Source organism: Gopherus flavomarginatus, chromosome 15 (assembly GCF_025201925.1).
Source record: "Gopherus flavomarginatus isolate rGopFla2 chromosome 15, rGopFla2.mat.asm, whole genome shotgun sequence".
Taxonomy (NCBI): Eukaryota; Metazoa; Chordata; order Testudines; family Testudinidae; genus Gopherus; species Gopherus flavomarginatus.
Genome location: NC_066631.1, coordinates 3,442,708 through 3,467,072, shown reverse-complemented (window position 1 = coordinate 3,467,072; position 24,365 = coordinate 3,442,708). Strand labels below are relative to the sequence as shown.

General features: G+C 46.9%; 1 protein-coding gene across 1 annotated transcript in view; it reads left to right on the top strand.

Annotated features, from left to right (window-relative positions):
• Positions 1 to 24,365, top strand: part of RASAL1 (RAS protein activator like 1) — a 140,497-nt gene that overhangs the window by 97,337 nt on the left and 18,795 nt on the right. Inside the window, exons 14-16 of the mRNA XM_050923892.1 lie at positions 598 to 790; positions 10,713 to 10,850; positions 23,293 to 23,437. Of these exons, the coding sequence (XP_050779849.1) occupies positions 598 to 790; positions 10,713 to 10,850; positions 23,293 to 23,437 (476 nt within the window). The remainder of the gene's footprint in view (positions 1 to 597; positions 791 to 10,712; positions 10,851 to 23,292; positions 23,438 to 24,365) is intronic.

Below are 24,365 nucleotides of genomic sequence, written 5' to 3'. Positions count from 1 at the left end.
TGTGAGTTTCTAGCTCTTACGGTTGCAAGGAAAACCTTCCAACCAAGAGTACCTGGTGCAGTGCTGCCCTCCCCAGTTTGGAGCCAAGACCCAATTTCTCAGACAGCAGCACAGTGCCCCATTCATCCCAATCCGGCATTAACACTGAAACGTAATAAGGGTGACCCAAATGTCAACTTGTTAACCATTTCACAGCTGATCAGCTTTTTAGCAGAAGCATCCAGCTGATGTGCTTATCCCACCATTGCAAATTGCCTTCCCCATGCTCAATTATCCCCTCCCCCACTTCCCCCTTCCTGAGAATTGTGCATGTCAATCCAAAAATCTGCATGGTGAAAAAAAGCAAGGGGTGATATTTGATGTGGAATAGCACAGGAGCCCTGCTCTGACTTCAGTAGCCACATCAATATTCCAGTCTGCAAAATCCTCCATTTAAAAGCAATGGACCTAAATCTGACACTGCAGCCTTTCAGCCTGGCCAAGATGTGGAATGTTGATTGTCTGCCGACAAAAGCAACAGTGCGAGAGAGCTGGACTGCCCAGCAGAGGCACATGTGGATTGGTAGCTAAGGTGCATGTCTCTGGGTTTCTCTCCAGGAGGATTTCCTTCAAGGGCTCCCTGTCCGAGGCCCAGGTGCGGGAGAGCAGCCAGGAGCTCCTGAAGGGCTACCTGAGTGACATCATGGAGTCCATCATCGGCTCAGTGGAGAAGTGTCCCGCTATCATGAGGGTGGCCTTCAAGCAACTGCACAAGCGGGTAGAGGAGCAGTTTCCAGAGGCGGAGCACGAGGTCAGGCAGCGGCACGGGGGGGTGAAGGGGAAAGGGGTCAAATTTATCTGTCGGCAAACGAGGGCTCAGTCACAAACCATCACGGCTTGAAGAATCCTAGGGAATGGACTCTGCCTTCTAGCACCGTTCACCCTCACAACATACTGGCCACATGTGTCTTTGTCCACAGGCGCTGACTTTCCAATGTACTGTGGATGCGTGACCCCTGGCTCTGCCCCAGGCCCCACCTCCACTCCACCCCTTCCCCCAAGTCCCCACCCCTGCCCCACCCGCTAGCATGCCATGTCCTCATTCCTCACCGTCCCTGCAGAGCCTCCTGCATGCCATGAAACAGCGGGGGGAGGGATGGGGGAGTACAGGGCAAGCGCGTCCTGGGGCGGCAAGCCGTGGGGGAGGCCTGCCAGTTGCTGTGAGGGCGACAGTCAGGCAGGCTTTGGCAGCAAACCTGCGGGAGGTCTGCCGGTCCCGCGGCTTTGACGGCAATTCGGCGGTGGGTACGCCGAAGGCGCTGGACTAACAGATCACCCGCAGAAATGCCACCGAATCCACATAACCAGCGAACTTCCCGCAGAAACACCGCTGAAGGCTGCCTGACTGCCGTGCTTGGGGTGGCAAAAAACACAGAGCCGCCCCTGCTCTTCTCTGGACCTTTTCCAGTTTGTTCACATCTTTCCTGAAATGTGGCACCCGGAACTGGACACAATACTCCAGCTGAAGTCTAATCAGTGCAGAGTAGAGCGGAAGAATTGCTTCTCGTGACTTGCTTATAATACTCCTGCTAAGACATCCCAGAATGATGTTCGCTTTTTTTGGAACAGTGTTACACTGTTGACCCTGATCCACTATAGCTAGGGCCCTAACAAATTCACAGTCCATTTTTGTCAATTTCACAGTAATAGGATTTAAAAAATCATAAATTTCATGATTTCAGATATTGAATCTGAAATGTCACCGTGTTGTAACTGTAGGGGTCCTGACCCAGCTCTGAAGGCAGCAGCACAGACATAGGACGGCATAGTATGGAATTGCCACCCTTACGTCTGCACTGCTGCTGGTAGGGTGCTACCTTCAGAGCTGGCACCTGGTCCGCAGCCACTACTTTCCAGCCACCCAGCTCTGAAGGCAGCGCAGAAATAAGAGTGGCAATACCCCTACAATAACCTTGCAACCTCCGCCCCTCTACCCCATGACCCTCTTTTGGATTGGGACCTTCAGTTTGAGAAACGCTGGTCTGTATAGAATAGGGTAAAAGTATACAAAGACCAGATTTCACAGTCCGTGGTGTGTTTTTCATGGCCATGAATTTGGTAGTGCCCTAATTGTAACCCGCTGATCCCTTTCCCCAGTACTCCTTCTTCAGCAGTCATTTCCCATTTTGTATGTGTGCAACTGATTGTTCCTTTCGAAGTAGAGGTGCTGGAACAATTTGTGCAGTGGATGCTGAGAGCCACTGAACCAAACTTTAAACCCTGTATATACTGGAAACCATTTGAATCCAGGGAGTGCAGCAGCAGCACCCCCGGCACCTGTAGTTCCAGCAACTGTGCTTCCAAGTGGAATACTTTGCATTTGTCCTTATTGAATTTCATTCTATTTACTTCAGACCATTTCTCCAGTTTGTCCAGATCATTTTGAATTTGAATCCTGCCCTCCAAAGCACTTGCAACCCTCCCAGCTTGGTATCATCTGCAAACTTTATAATTGTACTCTCTATGTCATTGTCTAAATCATTGATGAAGGTATTGAACAGAATCAGACCCAGAACTGATCCCTCCAGGACTCCACTCGATATGCCCTTCCAGCTTGACTGTGAACCACTGATAAATGCTATCTGGGAAAGGTTTTCCAACCAGTTATGCACCCACCTTATCTAGGTTTTATTTCCCTAGTTTGTTCATGAAAAGGTATTGAGAGACAATATCAAAACATAAGAACATAAGAACGGCCATACTGGGTCAGACCAAAGGTCCATCTAGCCCGGTATCCTGTCTTCTGACAGTGGCCAACACCAGGTGTCTCAGGGGGAGTGAACAGAACAGTTAATAATCAAGTGATCCATCCCTGTCCCCCATTCTCAGCTCTTGGCAAACACTGAAGTCAAGATATACCACATCTACTGCTTTCTCCCTATCCACAAGGCTTATTACTTTGTTTGTTCTTAACAAATCCATTCTGATTGTTACTTATCACCTTATTATCTTCTAGATGATTGCAAATTGATTGCTTAATTATTTGCTCCATTATCTTTCAGAGTACGGAAGTTACACTGACTGGTCTGTAATTCCCTGGATTGTTCTTATTCCCCGTTTTATAGATGGGCACTATATTTGCCCTTTTCCAGTCCTCTGGAATCTCTCCTGTCTTCCATGACTTTTCAAAGATAATCATTAATGGCTCAGATATCTCCTCAGTCAGCTCCTTGAGGATTCTAGGATGCATTTCATCAGGCCCTGGTGTCTTGAAGATATCTAACTTGTCTAAGTAATTTTTGACCTATTCTTTCCCTATTTTAGCCTCTGATCCTACCTCATTTTCACCAGCATTCACAACATTAGATGTCCAATTGCTGCTAAACTTTTTGGTGAAAACTGAAACAAAAATGTTATTTAGCACTTCTACCATTTCCATATTTTCTATTATAGTTCTCCTTCCCCACCCTCACTGAGTAAAGGTTCTGTCCTGTCCTTCGTCGTCTTCTTGCTTCTAATGTATTTATACGATGTTTTCTGGTTTCCTTTTCTGTCCCTAGCTAGTTTGATCTCATTTTGTGCCTTGGCCTTTCTAATTTTGTCCCCACATAATTGTGTTATTTGTTTATATTCATCCTTTGTAATTTGACCACATTTCCACTTTTTGTAGGACTCTCCTGGTAAAGCCAGGGTGCTCACTTGCCAGACTTCCTGTCTTTCCTACGCAGTGGGATAGTTTGTACTTGTGCCCCAATAATGCCTCTTTGAAAACCTGACAACTCTCTTGAAATGTTTTTCCCCTTAGACTTGCTTCCCATGGGATCTTACCTACCAACTCCCTGAGTTTGCTAAAGTCGCCTTCTTGATACCCATTATCCTCCTCATGCTGTTTTCCCTCCTACCATTCCTTAGGGTATGTCTACACTGGTTGAGTTACATCACTGGCAGTTACAGCACCGCTCAGAGAGCGCTGGAGGGAAACCATTGTTGTGTGTTCACACTGACAGCTACGTGTGCAATAGCGTGTTCACACCTGTGGCACTTGCAGTGGTATTCGGAGCAGTGCACTCTGGGCAGCTATCCCACAGAGCACCTCTTCCTCTTCCGCCACTAAGAGGAGTGGGAACATGGAGGGGGGTCGTGGGGCATCCTGGGTCCTGTCCCAATGCCCCGTGATGCATCACTTCACATCCCAGCAATCCCTGTGTTTCTGTCCGCATTTGGCGCCATCTTTCAGTGGTTTGAGTACTGTGCATCCTGCATCTTCCGGCTGCAGGAATGGATCCCAAACTGTTGACCAGTACACTGCTCGCTCTCACTAACACGTCACGAGTGGCAGTGGAGTTATTCCTTAAACTACAAAGGCAAGAGGAGTGCGACATTGATCTCGCCACACGTAGTAGCTATGACATTAGATTGCTTGTGACATTCACGGAGGTGTTGACCGCAATGGAACTCTGCTTTTGGGCTTGGGAGACAAGGACTGAGTGGTGGGATCACATTATCATGCACGTCTGGGATGACAAGCAGTAGCTGCCGAACTTTCAGATGAGGAAGAATCCACCTTGCATGTCCTCTTGTCTTTCTGTCTACTCTTTTATCTAACCATTTCCTGCCTTTTTTTGGCTACCATGAACCGAGCAGCACGGCTTCTGCCGCAAACTCTGCTCTCCTGCTCTTGCATCACTAGCTAATTTTTCCATGTTGTCTGTCCTGGGCTAGCATGCAAGCTACAGAAGGCAACAATTCCCTGTTGTTTTTTGGCCATTGTGAACTGAGCCGTACAGCTTCCGCTGCTTTTTCCATGTTGTCGGTCCTGGGCTCCCTTGGAAGCCACAGATGTCAACAATTCCCAGCCATTTTTCAGCCATCGTGACCTGAGCCGCACAGATTTGCCGCAAACTCTGCTCATGCTTCCACCGCAAACTCTGCTCCCCCACTCTTGCAGTTCTAGCGAGCTTCCTGACTCCGTGAAAGCTACAGAAGACAACCATTTACCCCCTTTTATCGGTCATCTTGAACCGAACAGGCCTCCTATGTTTCATGCCCTTTTTCCAGGATTACCCATGCAGGCGCCATAGCGCGGCAATCATGGAGCCCGCTCAGATCTCCGCTGCAGTTTTGACCATTGTAAATACCTCGCACATTATCCAGCAGTATGTGCAGTACCTGCAAAACTGGGCGAGGAAGCGATGACAGTGTGATTACTATATTGATGAGGACATGGACACAGACATTCCTAGAAGCACAGCATGTGGCGATTGGGAGATCATGGTAACATTGGGCCAGGTTTATGCCGTGAAACGCCAATTCTGGGCCCAGGAAACAAGTACAGACTGGTGGGACTGCATAGTGTTGCAGGTCTGGGATGATTCCCAGCGGCTGAAAACTTTTGTATGCGTAGGGCCCCTTTCATCGAACTTTGTGACTTGCTGTCCCCTGCCCAGAAGCGCAAAGACACCAAAATGAGACCATCCCTCACTGTTGAGAAGTGACTGGCCATAGCACTATGGAAGCTTGCAACACCTGACAACTACTGGTCAGTCAGGAATCAGTTTGGCGTGGGCAAATCTACTGTAGGAGCTGCTGTGCTGCAAGTAGCCAACGCAATCATTGAGCAGCTGCTATCAAGGGTAGTGACTCTGGGAAATGTGCAGAACATTGTGGATGGCTTTAATGCGCTGGGGTTCCCTAACTGTGGCAGGGCAATAGACGGAACGCATATCCCTATCTTGGCCCCGGCACACGGGGGCGGTCAGTACATAAACTGCAAGGGGTACTTTCCCATAGTGCTGCAAACTCTGGTCTGTTTGAACAGCTGCAGGAAGGGACTTACTTCCCAGACCAGAAAATTACTGTTGGGGATGTTGAAATGCCTATAGTTATCCTCGGGGACCCAGCCTACCCCTAATGCCATGGCTCATGAAGCCATACACAGGCACCCTGGACAGTAGTAAGGCACAGTTCAATTATAGGCTGAGCAAGTGCAGAATGGTGGTAGAATGTGTTTTTGGACATTTGAAAGCTTGCTGGCGCAGTTTACTGACTCAGTTAGATCTCAGCACAACCAATATTCCAGTTGTAATTGCTGCTTGTTGTGTGCTCCACAATATCTGTGAGAGTAAGGACGAGACATTTATGGCAGGATGGGAGGTTGATGCAACTCACCTGGCAGCCAATTTCTCACAGCCAGCCAATTAGAAGAGCACAACAGGGCGCGCTGCATATCGGAGAAGCTTTGAAAGCCAGTTTCATGACTGGCCAGGATACGATGTGACAGTTGTGTTTGTTTCTCTTGAAGTTACCTGCCTCCTATATATATATGAAAGGAAATAAAGTCAAAATTGTTTTAAAACTGTTCTTTATTATTTGTTGCACAACACATTGAGATAAATCCATAGGTAGACCGGGGGGGTGGGGATTGGGTTGAGGGGTGAAGGAGGAGGGAAGGACAAGTTCGGAAACCAAATCAAAAGTTTGCATATGCCAGCTTTCTGGTGCTTGGGCGTTCCTCTGGGGTTGAGGTTGTGGGTCCCCGTAGCCTCCCCTCTCGTGTTCTTGGGCGTCTGGGTGAGGAGGCTGTGGAACTTGGGGAGGAGGGAGGGCAGTTATACAAGGGCTGCAGCAGAAGTCTGTGGTTTTTCTGCCTTTCCTGCATTAGATCCACCATACAGTGGAGCATGTCCGTTTGCTCCCCCATGAGCTTGACCATAGCATCCTGCCTGCTCTCATCGTGCACTCCCCTCCTCTCTTCGTGTTCCTGTAATGCTTTACGGGACTCCGCAATTGTTTGCTCCACGCATTCAGCTGGGCCCTATCAGTGCAGGAGGACTGCATGAGCTTGGCGAACGTGTCGTCCCGAGTTCGTTTTTTCCACCTTTTAATTTGGACCAGCCTCTGGGACGGAGTAGATAGGGGCCACATTGAAACATTTGCACCTGCAGGAGGAGAAAAAAGGAGGATAGTATTTTAAAAGATACATTTCAGAGAACAAAGGGGACACTTTGGTGTGAGTAAGCCATAACACACGGCTGGGCAACAGAATTCAGCTTGCAGGCAACCCAGGGGCACGCGGGGTTCTGCTTCTTCTACATTCATTTCAATGCTTTCAAACTGCTGGGCCCCCTTTCCCATAGTAAGCAGTGTCTGGTGGGTTTGCCATATAAAAGGAAGGCCTGCGGGCTCTCTGGGATGATCTCTTCACACAACACCCGCCCTCCCAGGCACCCACCGCGTGGCTCCGATGAGGCTCTGAGCAGGGATGAACCCTTTAAACGCGAACAGCCCAATGCGGCTGGGTTTCCCTCCCACTCCCCACCATGTGGCTCCGATCAGGCTCTCACTCACCAGAATGATCTTCTCCAGGGTCATGGTCCGGGAGCCCACCTTGGGAGTGGGGGGAGGCTATTGGCTCCAGCGTTAAGAATAGTTCCTGGCTGGAGGGAAAACGGATTCCCCACTTGCCGCTTGTGCACTGTCCTCCTCCTCCTCCTCTTTGTCCTCCAGTGACTCTTCCTCCTCGCTCTGTGCAACTGCCCCCTTGCAAGTGTCCATGGACAGTGGTGGGGTAGTGGTAGCATCACCCCCCATAATTGCATGCAGCTCACGGTAAAAGCGGAATGTATGGGGCTGTGACCCAGAGCGCCCATTCACTTCCCTGCCTTTTTGGTACACTAGCCTGAGCTCCTTGATTTTTGTACAACACTGCTCTGTGTCCCTGGAGTAGCTTCTTTCCATCATGACCCTGAAGACTTTAGCGTACGTATTTGCTTTCCTATTTTTGGAACGTAGTTCTGCCATAACAGACTTGTCTCCCCAACATGCGATGAGATCCAGTACCTCCCGTTCGGACCATGCTGGAGCTCATCTGCGAATCTGGGACTGCGTGATCTCCTGGGATGGTGGACTGGCATGGTTGCCTGTGATGGTGGACTGTGCTGATGGTCACCTGTGCTGATGGTGACCAAACAGGAAATGAAATTCAAAAGTTCCTGGGGCTTTTCCTGCTCACCTGGCTAGTGCATCAGAGTCGAGAGTGTTGTCCAGAGCGGTCACAAGGGAGCATTCTGGGATAGCTCCTGGAGGCCAATAACGTCGAATTGTGTCCATAATACCTTTAACCTGAGATTGCGACTTTGATTTAAGTGCTGCTCCACTTGCCAAGGTGGAATACAGAAATCGGATTAAAGAGCCCTTTAAATAAAAAAAAATGCTTTGGTCATGTGGACAGAATCTTTTTTTTTTCTTTTTGAATTAACTTGGCTAATTCTGAAATAACAGACTAGTGTAAACCAAGCCTAAGTGGCTTGGCAGTGTGTACACCTCGGGAGTTACAGGGCAGAAAGCTGCTTTACTGTGCAGAACCTTGCCAGTGTAGACAAGGCCTCAGAATCATGAACTCTACCATTTCATTATCACTTTCACCCAGGCTGCCATCCACTTTCAAATTCCCAACCAGTTCCTCCCTGTTTGACAAAATCAAATCTAGAACAGCTTCTCCCCTTATGGCTTTCTTCACCTTCTGAAATAAAAAATGGTCTCCAGTACATTCCAAGAACTTGTTGGATAATCTGTGCCCTGCTGTGTTGTTTCCCAACAGACGTCTGAGTAGCTGAAGTTCCCTATCACCACCAAGTCCTGAGCTTTGGATGATTTTGTTAGTTGTTTAAAAAAAGCCTCCTCCACCTCTTCTTCCTGGTTAGGTGGTCAGTAGTAGACCCTACCATGACATCACCCTTGTTTTTGATCCCTTTTATCCTTACCAGAGATTTTCAACAAGTCTATTTTATCTTAACCTCAGCCCAAGTGTATAAGTTTTTGATATATAAGACAACACCTCCTCCCTTTTTTCCCTGTCTGTCCTTCCTGAGCAAGCTGTATCCTTCTATACCAATATTCCAGTCATTCCAGTCCCGTCTTTATGATTCCAGCTATGTCATAGCTGTATATATTAACTAGCATTTCAAGTTCTTCCTGCTTATTCCCCATACTTCTCTTATTAATTTACAGACATAAGATACTGATTTGATTTCTTCCCTATGTTCTTTCTGGTCTTTCCCTTATTCCTGCTATAATGGCCCATGCTCCTCACAGACTCTGACCTTTCTTCCAGGTCTCCATGTTTTGGACTTACCTGTGGGCTTCTGTCACCTGCCCTGGTAGAACCTAGTTTAAAGCCCTTCTCACTAGGTTAGCAAGTCTGTATCTAAATATGCTCTTCCCCTTCCTTGATAGGTAGATCCCATCTCTGTTTTATCAGTCCTTCTTCCTGGAACAGCATCCTGTGGTCAAGGAAGCCAAAGCCCTCCTGGAAACAACATCCTTGCAGCCAGGCATTGACCTCCAGGATGCATCTGTCTGTGCCTGGGCCCCTACTCTTCACCAGAAGGATCAAAGAGACCACCACCTGCACTCCCAACTCCTTCACCCTCCTCCCAGAGCCCTGTAGTCACTGATGATCTGCTCAGGGTTGTACGTTGCAGTATCATTAGTGCCCACATGGATGAGTAGCAGGGGGTAGTAGTCAGAGGGCCAGATGATCCTCGACAATCCCTCCGTAATGTCTTGCATACAGGCCCTAGCAGGCAGCGTACCTCCCAGGATGCCATGTCAGGGCAACAGATGGGTGCTTCCATCCTCCTCAGAAGAGAGTTTCCAACCACCACTACCCTACATTTCATCGTGGGAGTGGTGATTGTGATCCTCCCAGCCCTGGGGGTACATGGCTTCTCCTCCTCCACCTTTGGGGGTGATTCCTCATGGCTTGTTACCAGGGCAGCATAACAGTTCTTCATCATCATGGTGAGTGGGCTGGAAGAAGGGGTAGAGCACTGCCTGCTGCCAGAAGTAACCAGCAGCCAATGTCCTCCCTGTGACAGAGCCATATCTTCCTCCCCTAGTGGTGTGACAGCAGTGGTCTGTAGCTGGATAGCTTCCTCAGCCTTGGAGGTCTCCATATGAATACTCATAATGAATTCCTCATGGGCATGGATGCTCCTCAGCCTAGTCACCTCCTCCTGTAGCTCTCCCACCTGCTTCCTGAGAAATTCCACCAGCAGGCACCTTTCACACTGGAAGATCCCCCCAGCCTGGGTAATGCATTTCCCCCCAGAGTGGGTAATGCAGGCCACAGTCTCTGCAAATCCGGACCAGGATCTGGGTAGAGGCATCCATGGCTAGGTTCTCTGTCTGGATACAGGTTCAGGTGGAGGAGACAGGAGCAGCGTTGGCACAAGTGAGGTGACACTTCCTAACCATTATATTACAGCTCCCTTTCAAACTCCCCTGTTCTCTAGCTCCACTTGGTCACTCAGCCTCTGGCTTTTAAACCTTCTCTCCTAGGTCAGCCCTGCCCCCTCGTTAATCTCACAGGGGAGCGTGGTCACAAGGCTGATCAAGGATGATCCAGGGAACAAAGGCTCAAACAGTCCCAGACCCACAATCTCTACTGACTCACTACCGATGGTGAAGGCACCCAGATGCTATAGTAATGGGGCCATATTAAACACACTGGGTAGATTTTTTTCTCCAAGTTGCTCCCATATATTTCAGAGGAGATGCACATGATGTGCTCGCTCTCTCTCAAGGATACTTGACTTATGTTCTTTGTTGTTTTCCTAAATCTAAACCAAAGTCCAACTTAGACTCAAGCGAGTGATAACTCTTTGCTCATGGAATGGTGTTTAGGGGGCTGGCTGCTGATACTGGCGGTTGCAATTCTGATCCTCTCTTAGGATGTGAAGTACATTGCAATCAGTGGGTTCTTATTCCTCCGCTTCTTCGCTCCTGCCATCTTGACACCAAAGCTGTTCAACCTCCGCGACCAGCATGCCGACACCCGGACCAGCCGCACACTTTTGCTACTGGCCAAGGTACCCAGCAGCGTGGAAGGGTGGGGGAGAAGGGGGGAACCTCCTGCTTTGTGCTGTTTGACTGCTTGTCTGACCCTTGTGAGGCATTGCTGTAACATGTCAGAGTGCCTCTACTAGCACCCTCTCTTAGTGGAGAAATCCACAGAGGGCAAAATAAACCCAAACCTTGTGGGCAGGGTTCTCAGCTGATGTGACTCAGCCCTGGTTTCAGTGGAGCTATGCCAGTTTGGAAGATCTGGCCAAGATGTCCCTTGTGTCAAGTTGTGACCTGGTTCCAGCCTCTAAGTACCCTCGTGGCGAGAAGATTCCTGGATCCTTTGTGGATTCTAAAGCGTTCTTTAATGTAGCAGAGAAAGGAGCAAGAACCAACAGCTGGAAGCTGAAGCCAACTTCACATTAGAAATTAGGCATCACTGTTTAACCGTGAGGGCAATTAACCATTGGAACAAACTGCCAAGGGAAGTGGTGGATCTCCATCTCTGGCTGTCTTTGAATGCAGCCTCGCTGCTTCTCTGGCAGTTGCTTTAGCCAAACCCAACTTACTGGGCTCAAGACAGGGGTAACTGGCTGAAATGTAAAGGCCTGTGATCTACAAGAGGGTAGACTCAATCTGATGGTCCCTTCTGGCCCTAAATTCTATGACTCCCTTAAAAGAGGAACTCCTTGTGTCATAGCAAGCCTTCAAACCTCACACCACCGGGAATAATCAACCATCCAGCTGCAGATAAAGGCCTAGCCCAGCGCCCATTCGGAACAAAGGAATGGCTATTGTGGCCATTGGATTAGGCCACCAGAGCAGTTATTCAAAGAGGGTGGAGGGGAGGACGAGCCCTGCCTGGGTGCGTGAGCAGAGAGGGTTTGCTGCAGCTGGCGTATTTCTTAGCATTCTGCAGCTGGTTGTTCTGCAGGGAGCCTAGGCCTGTGGGTCTGTACTAAGGCCTATGCCCAGCAGCCTGACAGCTGGTCGCACTCACTGATCAGCGCACCTGTGGGGAAGGTGCAGTGATTAGATGTGGGGGTGATTTCTTGGTGGAAAGTGTTTTACATCTTTTGGGGCAGACCCTCAGCCAGTGTAAATTGGTGTAGCCCCATTGAGCTCACTGGAGTGGTGCTGCGCTGGGCCAGCCAAGGAGCTGACCCATTGTTTCTAGTCACCCCATCGAGGTGTGTTTGGGAGGCCCAGGCCCCACTGCAATCTGGAGCTGCCCCACCCTGTGTTGTAAGGTCCAGTTGAGTTGACCCTGGGGCTGAGCCGCCAACATGGACAGTGGGCCGAGTGAGCTCACGTGCACCTCAATCACCTTGCCCTCCGTGAGGCCTCCCAGGAAGGACCCCCTGCCCCAGGCCAGCTCCCTCTTACACGCAGTCAAAACCACTCTGGGCTCGGTTGTGATTGACAGTTTGGTTGCACCAGTGCCACTGCATGCGGGTGGCTCTTCCCCCAGAGTAGGGGCTGGCACTCCCCCTTGCTGGATTGTGGCAGGGTGAGAGGTGGGGCAGGGGACGCTATCCAAGGCCAGACAGGCCCTTTGTGACTTTAGTCTCATCCAGGCCATATTACTTCCCTGCCATAATCCCAGACAGATCTTTTTAAACAATGTCCAATCTGATCTAAAAATTGCAAGTGATGGAGAATCCACCCAACCCTCAGTAAATTTTTCCCATGGTCAGTTACCCCAAGGAGTGGGAGTGAATGTTCCAGAGAACGAAGGAAGGTGGCAGCAGGGGTGGGGGAGATGTAGGGAGGGATGAGTTGGGAGGGTGATGTGAAGGGAAGGAGAGAGGAGAAGAAAAGAAGTGGGGGAGTAGGAGAACATAAGAGTGGCCAGACTGGGTCATACCAAAGGTCCATCTAGCCCAGTATCCTGTCTTCCTACAGTAACCAATGCCAGGTGCCCCACCTTCTGGCAAACAGAGGCTCAGGACACTGTCCCTGCCCATCCTGGCTAATAGCCATTGATGGACCTATCCACCATGAATTTATCTAGTTCTTTTTTTAACCCTGTTATATAGTCTTGTCCTTCATAACATCCTCTGGCAAGGAGTTCCACAGATTGACTGTGTTGTATGAAGAAATACTTCCTTTTGTTTATTAAACCTGCTGCCTATTCATTTCATTTGGTGACTCCTAGTTCTTGAGTTATGAGGAGTAAATAACACGTCCTTATTTACTTTCTCCACACCCGTCATGATTTTATAGACCTCTATCATATCCCCCCTGGTCGTCTCTTTTCCAAGCTGAAAAGTCCCAGTCTTATTAATCTCCCCTCATATGGAAGCTGTTCCATACCCCTAATCATTTTTGTTGCCCTTTTCTGAACCTTTTCCAATTCCAGTATATCTTTTTTGAGATGGGGCGACCACATCTGCACACAGTATTCAAGTGGATGTACCATGGATTTATATAGATGCAATATGATATTTTCTGTCTTATTATCTATCCCTTTCTTAATGATGCCCAACATTCTGTTTACTTGTTTGACTGCTGCTGCACATTGAGTGGATGTTTTCAGAGAACTATCCACAGTGACTCCAAGATCTCTTTCTTGAATGGTAACAGCTAATTTAGACACCATCATTGTATATGTATAGTTAGGATTATGTTTTCCAATGTGCATTACTTGGCATTTATCAACACTGAATTTCATCTGCCATTTTGTTGCCCAGTCACCCAGTTTTGAGAGAACCTTTTGTAGCTCTTCGCAGTCTGCCTGGGACTTAACTATCTTGAGCAATTTTGTATCATCTGCAAATTTTGCCACCTCACTGTTTACCCCTTTTTCCAGATCATTTATTAATATGTTAAATAGGACTGGGTCCAGTACAGACTCCTGGAAAACACCACTATTTACCTCTCTCCATTGTCAGAGAAAAACAGTCTCACTCTCAGGTGGGGTGCAGCAAGTCAGATACACTTTATTTTCTCTAGCAATTGCATGGAGGGAGAGAGCTGAACAGGTCTCTCTCCAGGTAAACAATTCCAGCAAGCATTTACACCTTTTGTTACATACAATAATGAGCAACAGCTGCATTTTGTTTATACATAGGTCATCTTGATATCTTATTTTTCTTACTTCTGTTTAGACTATACTCTACATTCCATACTTATCTAACACAGGGTCACTACACTTCTCACACAGTTCTTTCCCACTCGCCTCACACAATCCTCGCTTCTACAAATCTTGCGTTATTAGGATTACAACTAGCCTGACTCTTGCTCACAAAGGGGACTGTTTGCATTGAAATCCCCTTCAAATCCCTGGAGTGGTTCTACAGTTTTAGTCACAAAGCACAATACATCATACTTAGTACATAAAGTAGACACTTTAAGCTGTAAGAAAGGCATACTTTTCAACCTGATATATATTTTGAAGCATATGATTTTGCCCTTGTAATTCAGAGATTCTTTGAACCTCTGCTAACAGTGAAAGCAAATTTTGAAACCGATCAAATACTAAACTAGTCCAATTAGAGGGTATCTGAAACCTAAGGACTACTTGTAAAATTCTATCCGCAGGCCAGTAAATAATATGATTGCCTGTAGCAATAGTGAGATTAAAATGTAACTCTCGCAAAGTGGTAGCCTCAGCATACACACAACTATCATTAGCTTGAAAAAGTAGGTGTCCTGTCAGGGTAGTTCCTTGTCCCAAACCTTCCCACCAAACTTTGTCAAACACTGCGACAACCTCCACTTGCTTCAATTTCCTTACACACTAAAGCTGCAGGGTTTCCAAGGGCCAAAATGTCCACTGATTCCCTATTCCAATCCAAATACCAGGTGTTATTCCAGGAGCACTAACAACAAATCGGCTAGACATTACCAGGTGGTCTAATCGCCCAGATATCACGGTGAATAAGAGTAGGTTAGATAAATGTCTATCAGGGATGGTCTAGACAGTATTTGGTCCTGCCATGAGAGCAGGGGACTGGACTCGATGACCTTTCGAGGTCCCTTCCAGTCCTAGAGTCTATGAATCTATGAATAATCCAGTTCCACGTGCATGCTCCCCATGGGCACCGCAGGATTTGGTATGTGGGAGCCCACACCCCTTCTACTGGCCCATATGCTTGGAACGAGCACTGCGAGTACTTGCACGTCCATCCTGAAGATCTCCAAGTACGTCTCCATGGCCACACATCAGGTGGCATTCCTGAGGTGTCTGTAAGGGCAGTGGGCCATGCTTCATGCTCGAGATCACTCCGAATGGCCATTAGCTGGTCATTCAGAAAATCTTGAATCTCTGAACATGCCAAATCCCACCGCAATGCCTTCCCAGCCTCAGTGATATTCAATACCATCTCTGTTAGCAACTTCCAGGTCATTGTACTAAGGACAGAATAACATGTCACTCACCAACGCCAGCCTGTACTTGGGTTAGTTGTGCTCTAGAAATAAGGCCTGTGGCTTTTTCTAGTTGCCCTAATTTCTCATCATATTGTTGGCCCTTAAGAATATTCCAAATTGCTGCTGCACTGTTTGCGCCATCCCATAAGTGTCCAGCTAAGCTTCTTTTCTTCCTAGACGAAACTTACATCTGTGCCCTTTGCTGTGCTAGCCAATAGCATTTCCCTTGGAGCAATTTGGATACATGGAAGTGATTTGAACATTGGATAGGGGCAGGGTAAATTTTACAGTCCTTAATGAGGCATTAATTATTGTTTTTCTATGTCCTAGTACATCTCGGGGGTAGCATTATACCACATCTATTATTTTAAATATTCTCAGGCACTTTAGAGAGGCATTAAAATTAATAGCATAGGAAGGGGTATATTGTAATATGGTACAGGTTAAATTATTAGTTACTAGGAGGGATTAGTTGGGGGAGTCATAGCTCAGTGATTTGAGCATTGGCCTACTAAACCCAGGATTATGAGTTCAATCCTTGAGGGTTCCATTTAGGGAACTGGGGTGAAAATCTGTTTGGGGATTGGTCCTGCTTTGAGCAGGGGGTTAAACTAGACACCTCCTGAGGTCCCTTCCAATCCTGATATTCTGTGATCGTTTCAGTACAGATAAAATTTCCAGTGGCAGAACACACTCTCTGAGTATGAATCTGATTATTTACTAACTGGGTAACCAAATCAATAAGGACACCTTCCCCTGATGTACTACAGACTCCCTGAAATGGCCATTACATCAATCCCATCATAAAACCTTAATTTCAAATATTTGAAGCTCATTTGTGGTGATGTCATATACTTTTATCTCCTCTGACCAGTCTTTTTCCACTCAACTGTTCGCTTATATGGGATATCCTGAACCTTAAAAAATATTTTTTTCCAAACAATATTTAAATAAATCACTAAAGTGTGAAGGCCTTTGCCATTGGCTTTTGTCAGATATATGGCATTGTCTGTATTTGGATGTATTACAGGGGTAATAGTGTAATGGAGGAGATAGTGGCCTTTGGTATTTGTCATTTAAAATCCAGTTAGGGAGGGCAATACATGCTGAAAGTAGTTAATCAAAAACAGAGTGCAGCCTGTAGAATAACCCCCCAAATCCAATCAATACCACATTCCCAAGCAAGGGTCCCACAGGCTTTTCCTGCCTGTGCATAATTCTTTGTTTCTTCACCAGAGTTAGTTCTTATCGTCTTTTGTAATCAGGAATCCTTGGACTTTGGCAATTTCAGCAGAGCGAGTGTTCCTTCTTCTTTCCTGAAGCAATCGTGGCTCAGCATCTTACAGGGGAGAGGTTACCAGCACATCACCCTGTAGTGCTTTGGTTTCTGTAGCAAATACTGAATGCAGGTTAGCTCTGTCAGTGGACAAGGGAGAGGTTACTAGCACTTCACTTTGTCCTTTTTCCCTGCTGTCCAGAAGGCACAGCAGAGCTAGAAGGAGAAATAGGCTGATCATCAGTCAGAGAGTCATCTCCAGGTGGAGAGGTCTTTTTGCAGTGAGAAGCGTGGGTCCAGGCAGTCAGTCCTTGGCACTTCATAGTGGTGTTGGTGGTCAGCCGGACTTGGTAAGGGCCTTTCCAGCATGGAGCCAAAGCAGTCTTTCATTGGTGGACCTTTACATAGATCCAGTCTCCTGGTTCCAAGGAGTGGCCAGGCTGCTGGGGTCGTTGGGTAGCACTTCTTTACCTGTGAGAAAAGAAACCTGACACATTTCATTAATGCCTGGCAGTGTTTTGCAGATTTTACAGCCGCTTGGGCACATTCAAGCCCCCTCTTTTCTTGGTTGTCAGCCAAGTCTTAGCTGTGAGCAGTGTCCTTCAAAGGGGCCAGTGTCTTATCTTTGGACTGAGCTTTTTTTTTTTTAGGTTATCTTGTTCTATTCTTTTTCCTTCTCCTCTTCTTGGCTCCTTTTAACCTACAAAGGATACAAAAGAAACTTCCACTCTTCACTCATACACTTTTTCCCAACAATGAAAACAAACACATTGCCATTATACAGTACTTTAGTCTTATTATTCAACATATGCCACATATACCCTTCCAGTAAAATAACTTGATTACAGAGCTTTGGAGCAACAAGCCAAGACAAGCACACCCACTTTTGAGGAGTCCGCTCGATACAGCCTCAGGTGTCCAATAGCTTTCCTCCCTCCCCAACCCTCTGGCTAGAAACCTGAGGTAGCCAGAAGGATCCCATGTGCAATATGGGGAGTGGGTTAACCTTTCATGTCCTTGCTTCCAAAGATTGTTGGTGTGCAAATTTGAACAATTTTTTTTAAATAAAAAAGCTGGCCAATGAAGTTTCTTTTTCTTACTTAAACAAATGTATTAGACTTCAGTATATCACATTTTCTTGATATTATCCAAACACTTTGTATTCCAAGTTGAATAAAATAAGTATCTGCATTTTGATTTTACCCTTCTATTTGATTTTGAACTAGATTGTCCTATGAAAATATTAAACATCATAATTCTGGCCTCAAGACAAACACCACAAGACAGGACATAAACCACAGAACATAATTTCTATTGTGCCAGTAAATGCGTGGTATGTTGATTGCTTTTCAGCCGCATCAGTTTTCTCTGATTTTCTGCAAGACAAAAAGAACATAGGGAAAGTTGCCCTTCTGGGCAGTCAGTCATTGCTTAAAATATTTCCTTTATATACAAATACCCTTGTTGATTTCAGGCAAAACAGAGGAATTATCTCATATTTTCTTGTATTTGTTTCATAGGCAGCCCAGCTTTCAGTGTCTTCTACCTTATCAGTTAAATAATTTGCATTAATAGAGATGCTTTCTGGCTTGCTTCTGGATCCAATGCTATCCACAGCTTAAAGACTCTTACTTAAAAGGGACACAGCTGTTTTTACCAGTATTTTGATTGTCTTTTACTTTTAACTCCAGCTTTCAAAACACACAGCAACTTGAAAAAGACAACACAACCTATTGTGGCTCCCTTTGGAGTTCTAATATGATTTTAATTAAGTAGCATGGTGGGTTTGCATTTCTTTTACCCCTGCTACAATATACACTGCACATGTTCAGGGGAAAATGCACATTTCCTCCACAATTCAATTTCTACAACACCAGCCACATCAATTTCTACACAAGGTATAACTGTTTCTTTTGTGCTCACAAAATCTCAGCAAAGTGACAGCTCAAGCACACAGAGCCTTGTCCTTCTCTCTTTACCAGAGCCCTTTAGGGTGACCAGATGAGAGGAAGAAAATATCGGGATTCATGGAAGGTGGGGTCTGCCAGCAGAGCAAAAAAAAAAGCTGAGTTCTGCCAGCGGAGCGAAATATCGGGACAAATTGCGTCCCGACCGTTCTTTGACAAATGCCTAAATATTGGGACGGTCCTGATTTGATCAGGATGTCTGGTCACCCTAGAGTTCTTATCTGCTATTTTGTTAACAAAAACAGATTTAAAATCTTTTCCCATTCTCCTGGCTTTGACTGCCCTGCTGCAGCCACAACTTTGGTCTTTACAAGATTTACAATGTTTTTAAGTAAAGCATTAAGTTACCTTAAGGGTTAAATGCTAAATACCAAAATTAAACAACACTAATTTCCTATGTCTGGCAAAAATATTTCTCTGTTTTGCAACTTTAAAACAACACCAATTCATCTCAAACCTATATACAAAGATATTACACACCAGCAGTGTTCTTTTAGCTAATTCGACAAACTTATTCATAGTCAAATGATTTCACTTAAATAACCTCTTTGCTTGGATTATTTACAGACATTCCTTTGGAAAAAGGCCCATTTCTTCTTCAGAATGGCTGCAAAGAAACCAGGAATTTTATTTAGCATTTTACAAAATTCAACTGCTCAATTTCCTCTAGCAACCAGGGCCGGCTCCAGGCCTCAGCGCGCCAAGTGCGTGCTTGGGGCGGCATGCCGTGGGGGGCGCTCTGCTGGTTGCCGGAGGGCGGCAGGCGGCTCCGGTGGACCTCCTGCCGGCACGCCTGCGGAGGGTCCGCTGGTCCCGCGGCTCCAATGGAGCATCCACAGGCATGTCTGCGGGAGGTCCACCAGGGCGGCGGAACCAGCGGACCCTCCGCAGGGACGCCTCCGGGAGGTCCACCGGAGCCGCGGGACTGGCGAGCGGCAGAGTGCTCCCCGCGGCGTGCTGCCGTGCTTGGGGCGGCAAAATGGCTAGAGCCGGCCTTGCTAGCAACTACAGAGTTAACTTCTGACTCTTTTTCCTTAAATCATGTGCTTATTTCCCAAAACAACACCCAATCAACTCAGATTTTACCATTCCAATTATTGTTCCAGGGATTTAAATTTCCCATTCCTGTAATTACTTACTGCTTTTCTTTCACTGTGCCCTCCAAATTTCCAACCTGTTTTCCAGTCTCTCCATCTGTTGCCTGCCCACTTGGGCCCGAACTGTTTTTCTTGCTGAACCATCCCTTTCATGGGCACCAGCTTTGTTCCACTACCAATTTAGCAAGGAGGGCAGGCTTCTCAAATAGCCCCCACCCTTCCTGGTCTCTTCCCTTAAACATTCTTACTCACAAGGCTACCCGAGTCTTCCCTCGTGAGGTTTGCCACCTGGCAAGGCGCATAGCCAATTGGAGTCTTAACTATTCAATTTATCTCTGTTTTCAGTTGCTCAGTTTTTCCTAGGTGTCAGGTACATGTCTCTTCTCTTCTCCCTAACTCTTCTATTGCCCAGTCCTGCTACGACCAGGGGTATAGCCACTTGCAACCCTTCCCCATCAACCGGGGTGGAGAGAGGAATACTAAATCCCTCTCCAGTTCCTAGACCTATTGCGGCTGAGAGACTGCACCTTTAATCATGCAATTCTTAACATATAATACCAACAGTACCAAGCAAAGCAAACACAAAATAACAAGGGAAAACAAATAGATGGTGTGCGTTCTGCAGGGCTCCCCTCTTACTCAATTTTCCACCAAAACTGTGACAGATATTTGTTGCCAATCTGCTTAGGATCTCAGGTGATCAGTCTGAGACGGCAGGACCGTTTGGGGGTAAGATACAGGAACACACCATGTGACTGAATTTTAAAGCTTTATTAATAAACGAATAATATAGCGGTGAGTGCGGGAACTGCTTTCATGTCACTCAAAGGAAGAAAGAAGTGTTAATGCTCAAACCCTGACCCACTTTCATACTCACAAACATGCTGCCTGGGCTGGCCATGGCATGGAGAGACAGGGAGGGTCTGGAGTTTTTTGGGCGTCCCTTTCAGAGACCTTTGCTCAATATTCCAGTCCAGGCTGACTGCCTATGGCTTCTTCAAAGTCCCCAAACCACATCGGCTCCAGGGACATGAAGCTCAGTTCCTCCTTTCACTGTTTCGTTTGTGTTTGCCATCTCTGCAGCCTCTAAACTTTGTTGTTTTCTATGCTTGGCATGGTCTGTGTCAATTCTTGCCACTGAACGCAAAGCAGCTTTCTCTTTATCTCTGGGCCAAGCTGAATTTCAAATTAACCCATTCCTTTCCTCAATAGACAAATTGCTCCCAATGTGTGTCAGAGGCTTTTTGGTGATTAAAAAGCTCCTCTGAGATGTATGATCTTATCTAGATTGAAGATACCTTCTAGTGGGAATTGTTAGATGGATTATCATGCATGTAAAAAATTCCAATTTTCTAAATACCTGCAGATTCTAGGACCATAATACTTTTAACCAGTTTCCGATCCATGAAAGGACCTTCCCTCTTATTCCATGACAGTTTACTTTGCTTAAGAGCCTTTGGCAAGGGATCTTGTCAAAAGCTTTCTAAAAATCTAAGTCACTATATCCACTGGATCCCCCTTGTCCACATGCTTGTTGACCCCCTCAAAGAATTCTAGTAGATTGCTGACGCATGATTTCCCTCAAAAACCATGTTGACTCTTCCCCCACAACTTATGTTCATGTGTGTGTCTGATAATTTTGTTCTTTACTATAGTTTCAGCCAGTTTGCCTGGTACTGAAGTCAGGCTTACCAGCCTGGGTAATTGTTGGGATCACCTCTGGAGCCCTTTTTAAAAATTGGCATCACATTAGCTATCCTCCAGTCATCTGGTACAGAAGCTGGTTTAAATGATAGGTTAGTAGCTCTACAATTTCACATCTGAGTTCCTTCAGAACTCTTGGGTGAATACCATCTAGTTTTGGTGACTTTTTACTGTTTAGTTTATTAATTTGTTCCAAAACCTCCTCTAATGACACCTCAATCTGGGACAGTTCCTCAGATTTGACACCTAAAAGAATAGCTCAGGTTTGGGAATCTCCCTCACATCCTCAGCTGTGAAGACCAATGCAAAGAATTCATTTAGTTTCTCCACAATGCTCTTATCACCCTTGAGTGCTCCTTTATCATCTTGGTCGTCCAGTGGCCTCACTGATTGTTTAGCAGGCTTCCTGCTTCTGACGTACTTAAAATTTTTTTTGCTATAACTTTTTGAGTCTTTGGCTAGCTGTTCTTCACATTCTTTTTGGCCTTCCTAATTATATTTTTACAATTAATTTGCCAGAGTTTATGCTTCTTTCTATTTTCCTCATTAGGATTTAACTTCCACTTTTTAAAGGATGCCTTTTTGCATCTCACTGCTTCTTTTACTTTGTTGTCTAGCCACGGTGGCACTTTTTTGGTTCTCTTACTATGTTTTTTTAATTTGGGGTATACATTTAAGTTGAGCCTCTATTATAGTGTCTTTAAAAAGTTTCCGTGCAGCTTGCAAGGATTTTACTTTTTGCGCTGTACCTTTTAATTTCTGTTTAACCAACTTCCTCATTTTTGTGTAGTTCCCCTTTCCGAAATTAAATACTACAGTGTTGGGCTGCTGTGGTATTTTCTCCATCACAGGGATGTTACATTTAATTATATTATGGCCACTATTACAAAGCGATCCAGCTATATTCATCCCTTGGACCTGATCCTGCACTCCACTTAGGACTAAATCAAGAATTATCTGTCCTCTTGTGGGTTCTAGGACTAGCTGCTCCAAGAAGCAGTCATTTAAGTTGTCAAGAAACTTTATCTCTGCATCCCGTTGTGAGGTGACGTGTACCCAGTCAATATGGGGATAGTTGAAATTCCCCATTATTGAGTTTTTTATTTTAATAGCCTCTCTAATCTCCCAGAGCATTTCACAGTCACTATCACTATCCTGATCAGGTGGTCAGTAATATACCTCTACTGCTATATTCTCATTATCAGAGCATGGAATTATTATCCATGGAGATTCTGTGGTACAGTTTGGTTCATTTAAGATTTTTACTTCATTTGATTCTACACTTTCTTTCACACATAATGCCACTCCCCCACCAGCATGACCTGTTTTCTCTTTCTGGTATATTTTGTACCCTGGTATTACTGAGTCCCATTGATTATCCTCATTCCACCAAGTTTTTGTGATGCCTGTTATATCAATCTCCTCCTTTATTACGAGGCACTCTGGTTCACCCATCTTATTATTTAGACTTCTAGCATTGGTATAGAAGCACTTTAAAAACATGTCACTTTTTAGCTGTCTGCCATTACCTGATGTATTTGAATGGGACTTCTTTTCATTTGACCGTTCCTCATCAGATCTTACCTCTCTCTCTCTCTCTCTCTCTCTCTCTCTCTCTCTCCCGCCTCCAAGCGCCCAGACCCTCCCTGTATCCCACCCAAAACCTCCCCTACTCCACTTTCTTTTTGTTCTGCTGGGAGTCCAAGGGGAGGCAGGGGGAGGGGGGTGAACATCGCTCCAAATTTTCCACCTCTAAGACAATGCATGCAAGTTCTTGCTGCTAGTCTGTACTACTCAGAGCCAATGCCAAGCAGGCAGGTCCCTGCCCCAAGGGCAATATACAGGCAAAGGGAAGGCAGCGTAGATGGCATCTGATCATCTCCATTCCTGTAGCACTGGCCTGGTTTTCCCTGGGATGCTCATGGCCTGGGACGGTACTGACCTTGTCCAGCAAAGGGTCCAAAACCCCTGGTGGGGCTTGAGCCAGGCTGGAGAGACGTCCTGCAGATCCTGTGGCTGCACTGTGACCCCCCTCACTGCTTCTCTGCAGGCAGTGCAGAGCATCGGCAACCTCGGCCTGCAACTGGGGCATGGCAAGGAGCAGTGGATGGCTCCGCTGCACCCCTTCATCCTTCCCAGCATCGCCCGTGTCAAGGATTTCCTGGACAAGCTCATCGACGTGGACAGCGAGAACGGTGAGTCCCTGATGCACCGTGGGGCGCTCTCAGGGCTCAGGGCTGCCCCCTTTCCTGCCTTGGGCTTGCTGCAAGTATTGATGCTGCCGGGTGCAGAGAGGGCAGTGCTCAGCACAAGGAGGCTCTGGCCTGGGTGGTGCCTCTGGGTGCCACCAGTGGGCAAAGAGAGAGGGGTGCGGGGCCCATGCCAACCCATCTCAGGCAGCGGGGAAGTCATGCCGCAGTGCAGTGGCCTCAGCTCCCCGAAGCCGCATCGCGACCACAGCTGGGCAGTTGGGTGCCTGCAGGACCTTTGGGAGCAGTCAGGGGGTCCCTCCCATCCCCCAGCCAGAGCCACCAAAATTGTTAGACTCCTTCTTCCATGGACTCTATAGGACCCTAAATCCCTTGGTGGAGCTGGGCCCTGAATTCCGAATCCTCTGTCCAATCGGTTTACAAGCTAAGCTGTGCATCTGTCGCCATTGGTCAGGTCAGGCACATGGTGGAGTTTCTGCTCTCTGACTGGACAATGATGGAAACATTTCTTTGCCTTGAAGCTCGGTCAGTCGAGCGTTTGCTGGAAGAGGGTGCAGTGGGGCTGGAGCACAGTCACTGCACAGCACTAGCAGGGCAAAGAGGCGACCATCTCTCACGTGTGACTGACAGGATGTCACGGCAAGATACGTCAAACTGACACCCAGCTGATCGTCTGGCCCCTCACATCCCTCAGTCCTGCCTGGCTCTGGGCCAAACCTTGGAAGAGTTAAGGGCTTCCTAGGCAGTGTCTCCAGTCCACACTCAGCTCCAGCACCATTGCCCCTTTGGTGTCCCATCCCCACACTTCAGTGAGGGAGAGTCAGCCCCATCTCCAGCCAGAGGGAATAGGGGGGTGGTCTGGGCCCCTGGGCGAGGTGTGGGAGTGGGCTGTTTCTTGCAATGTGAAGAGTGC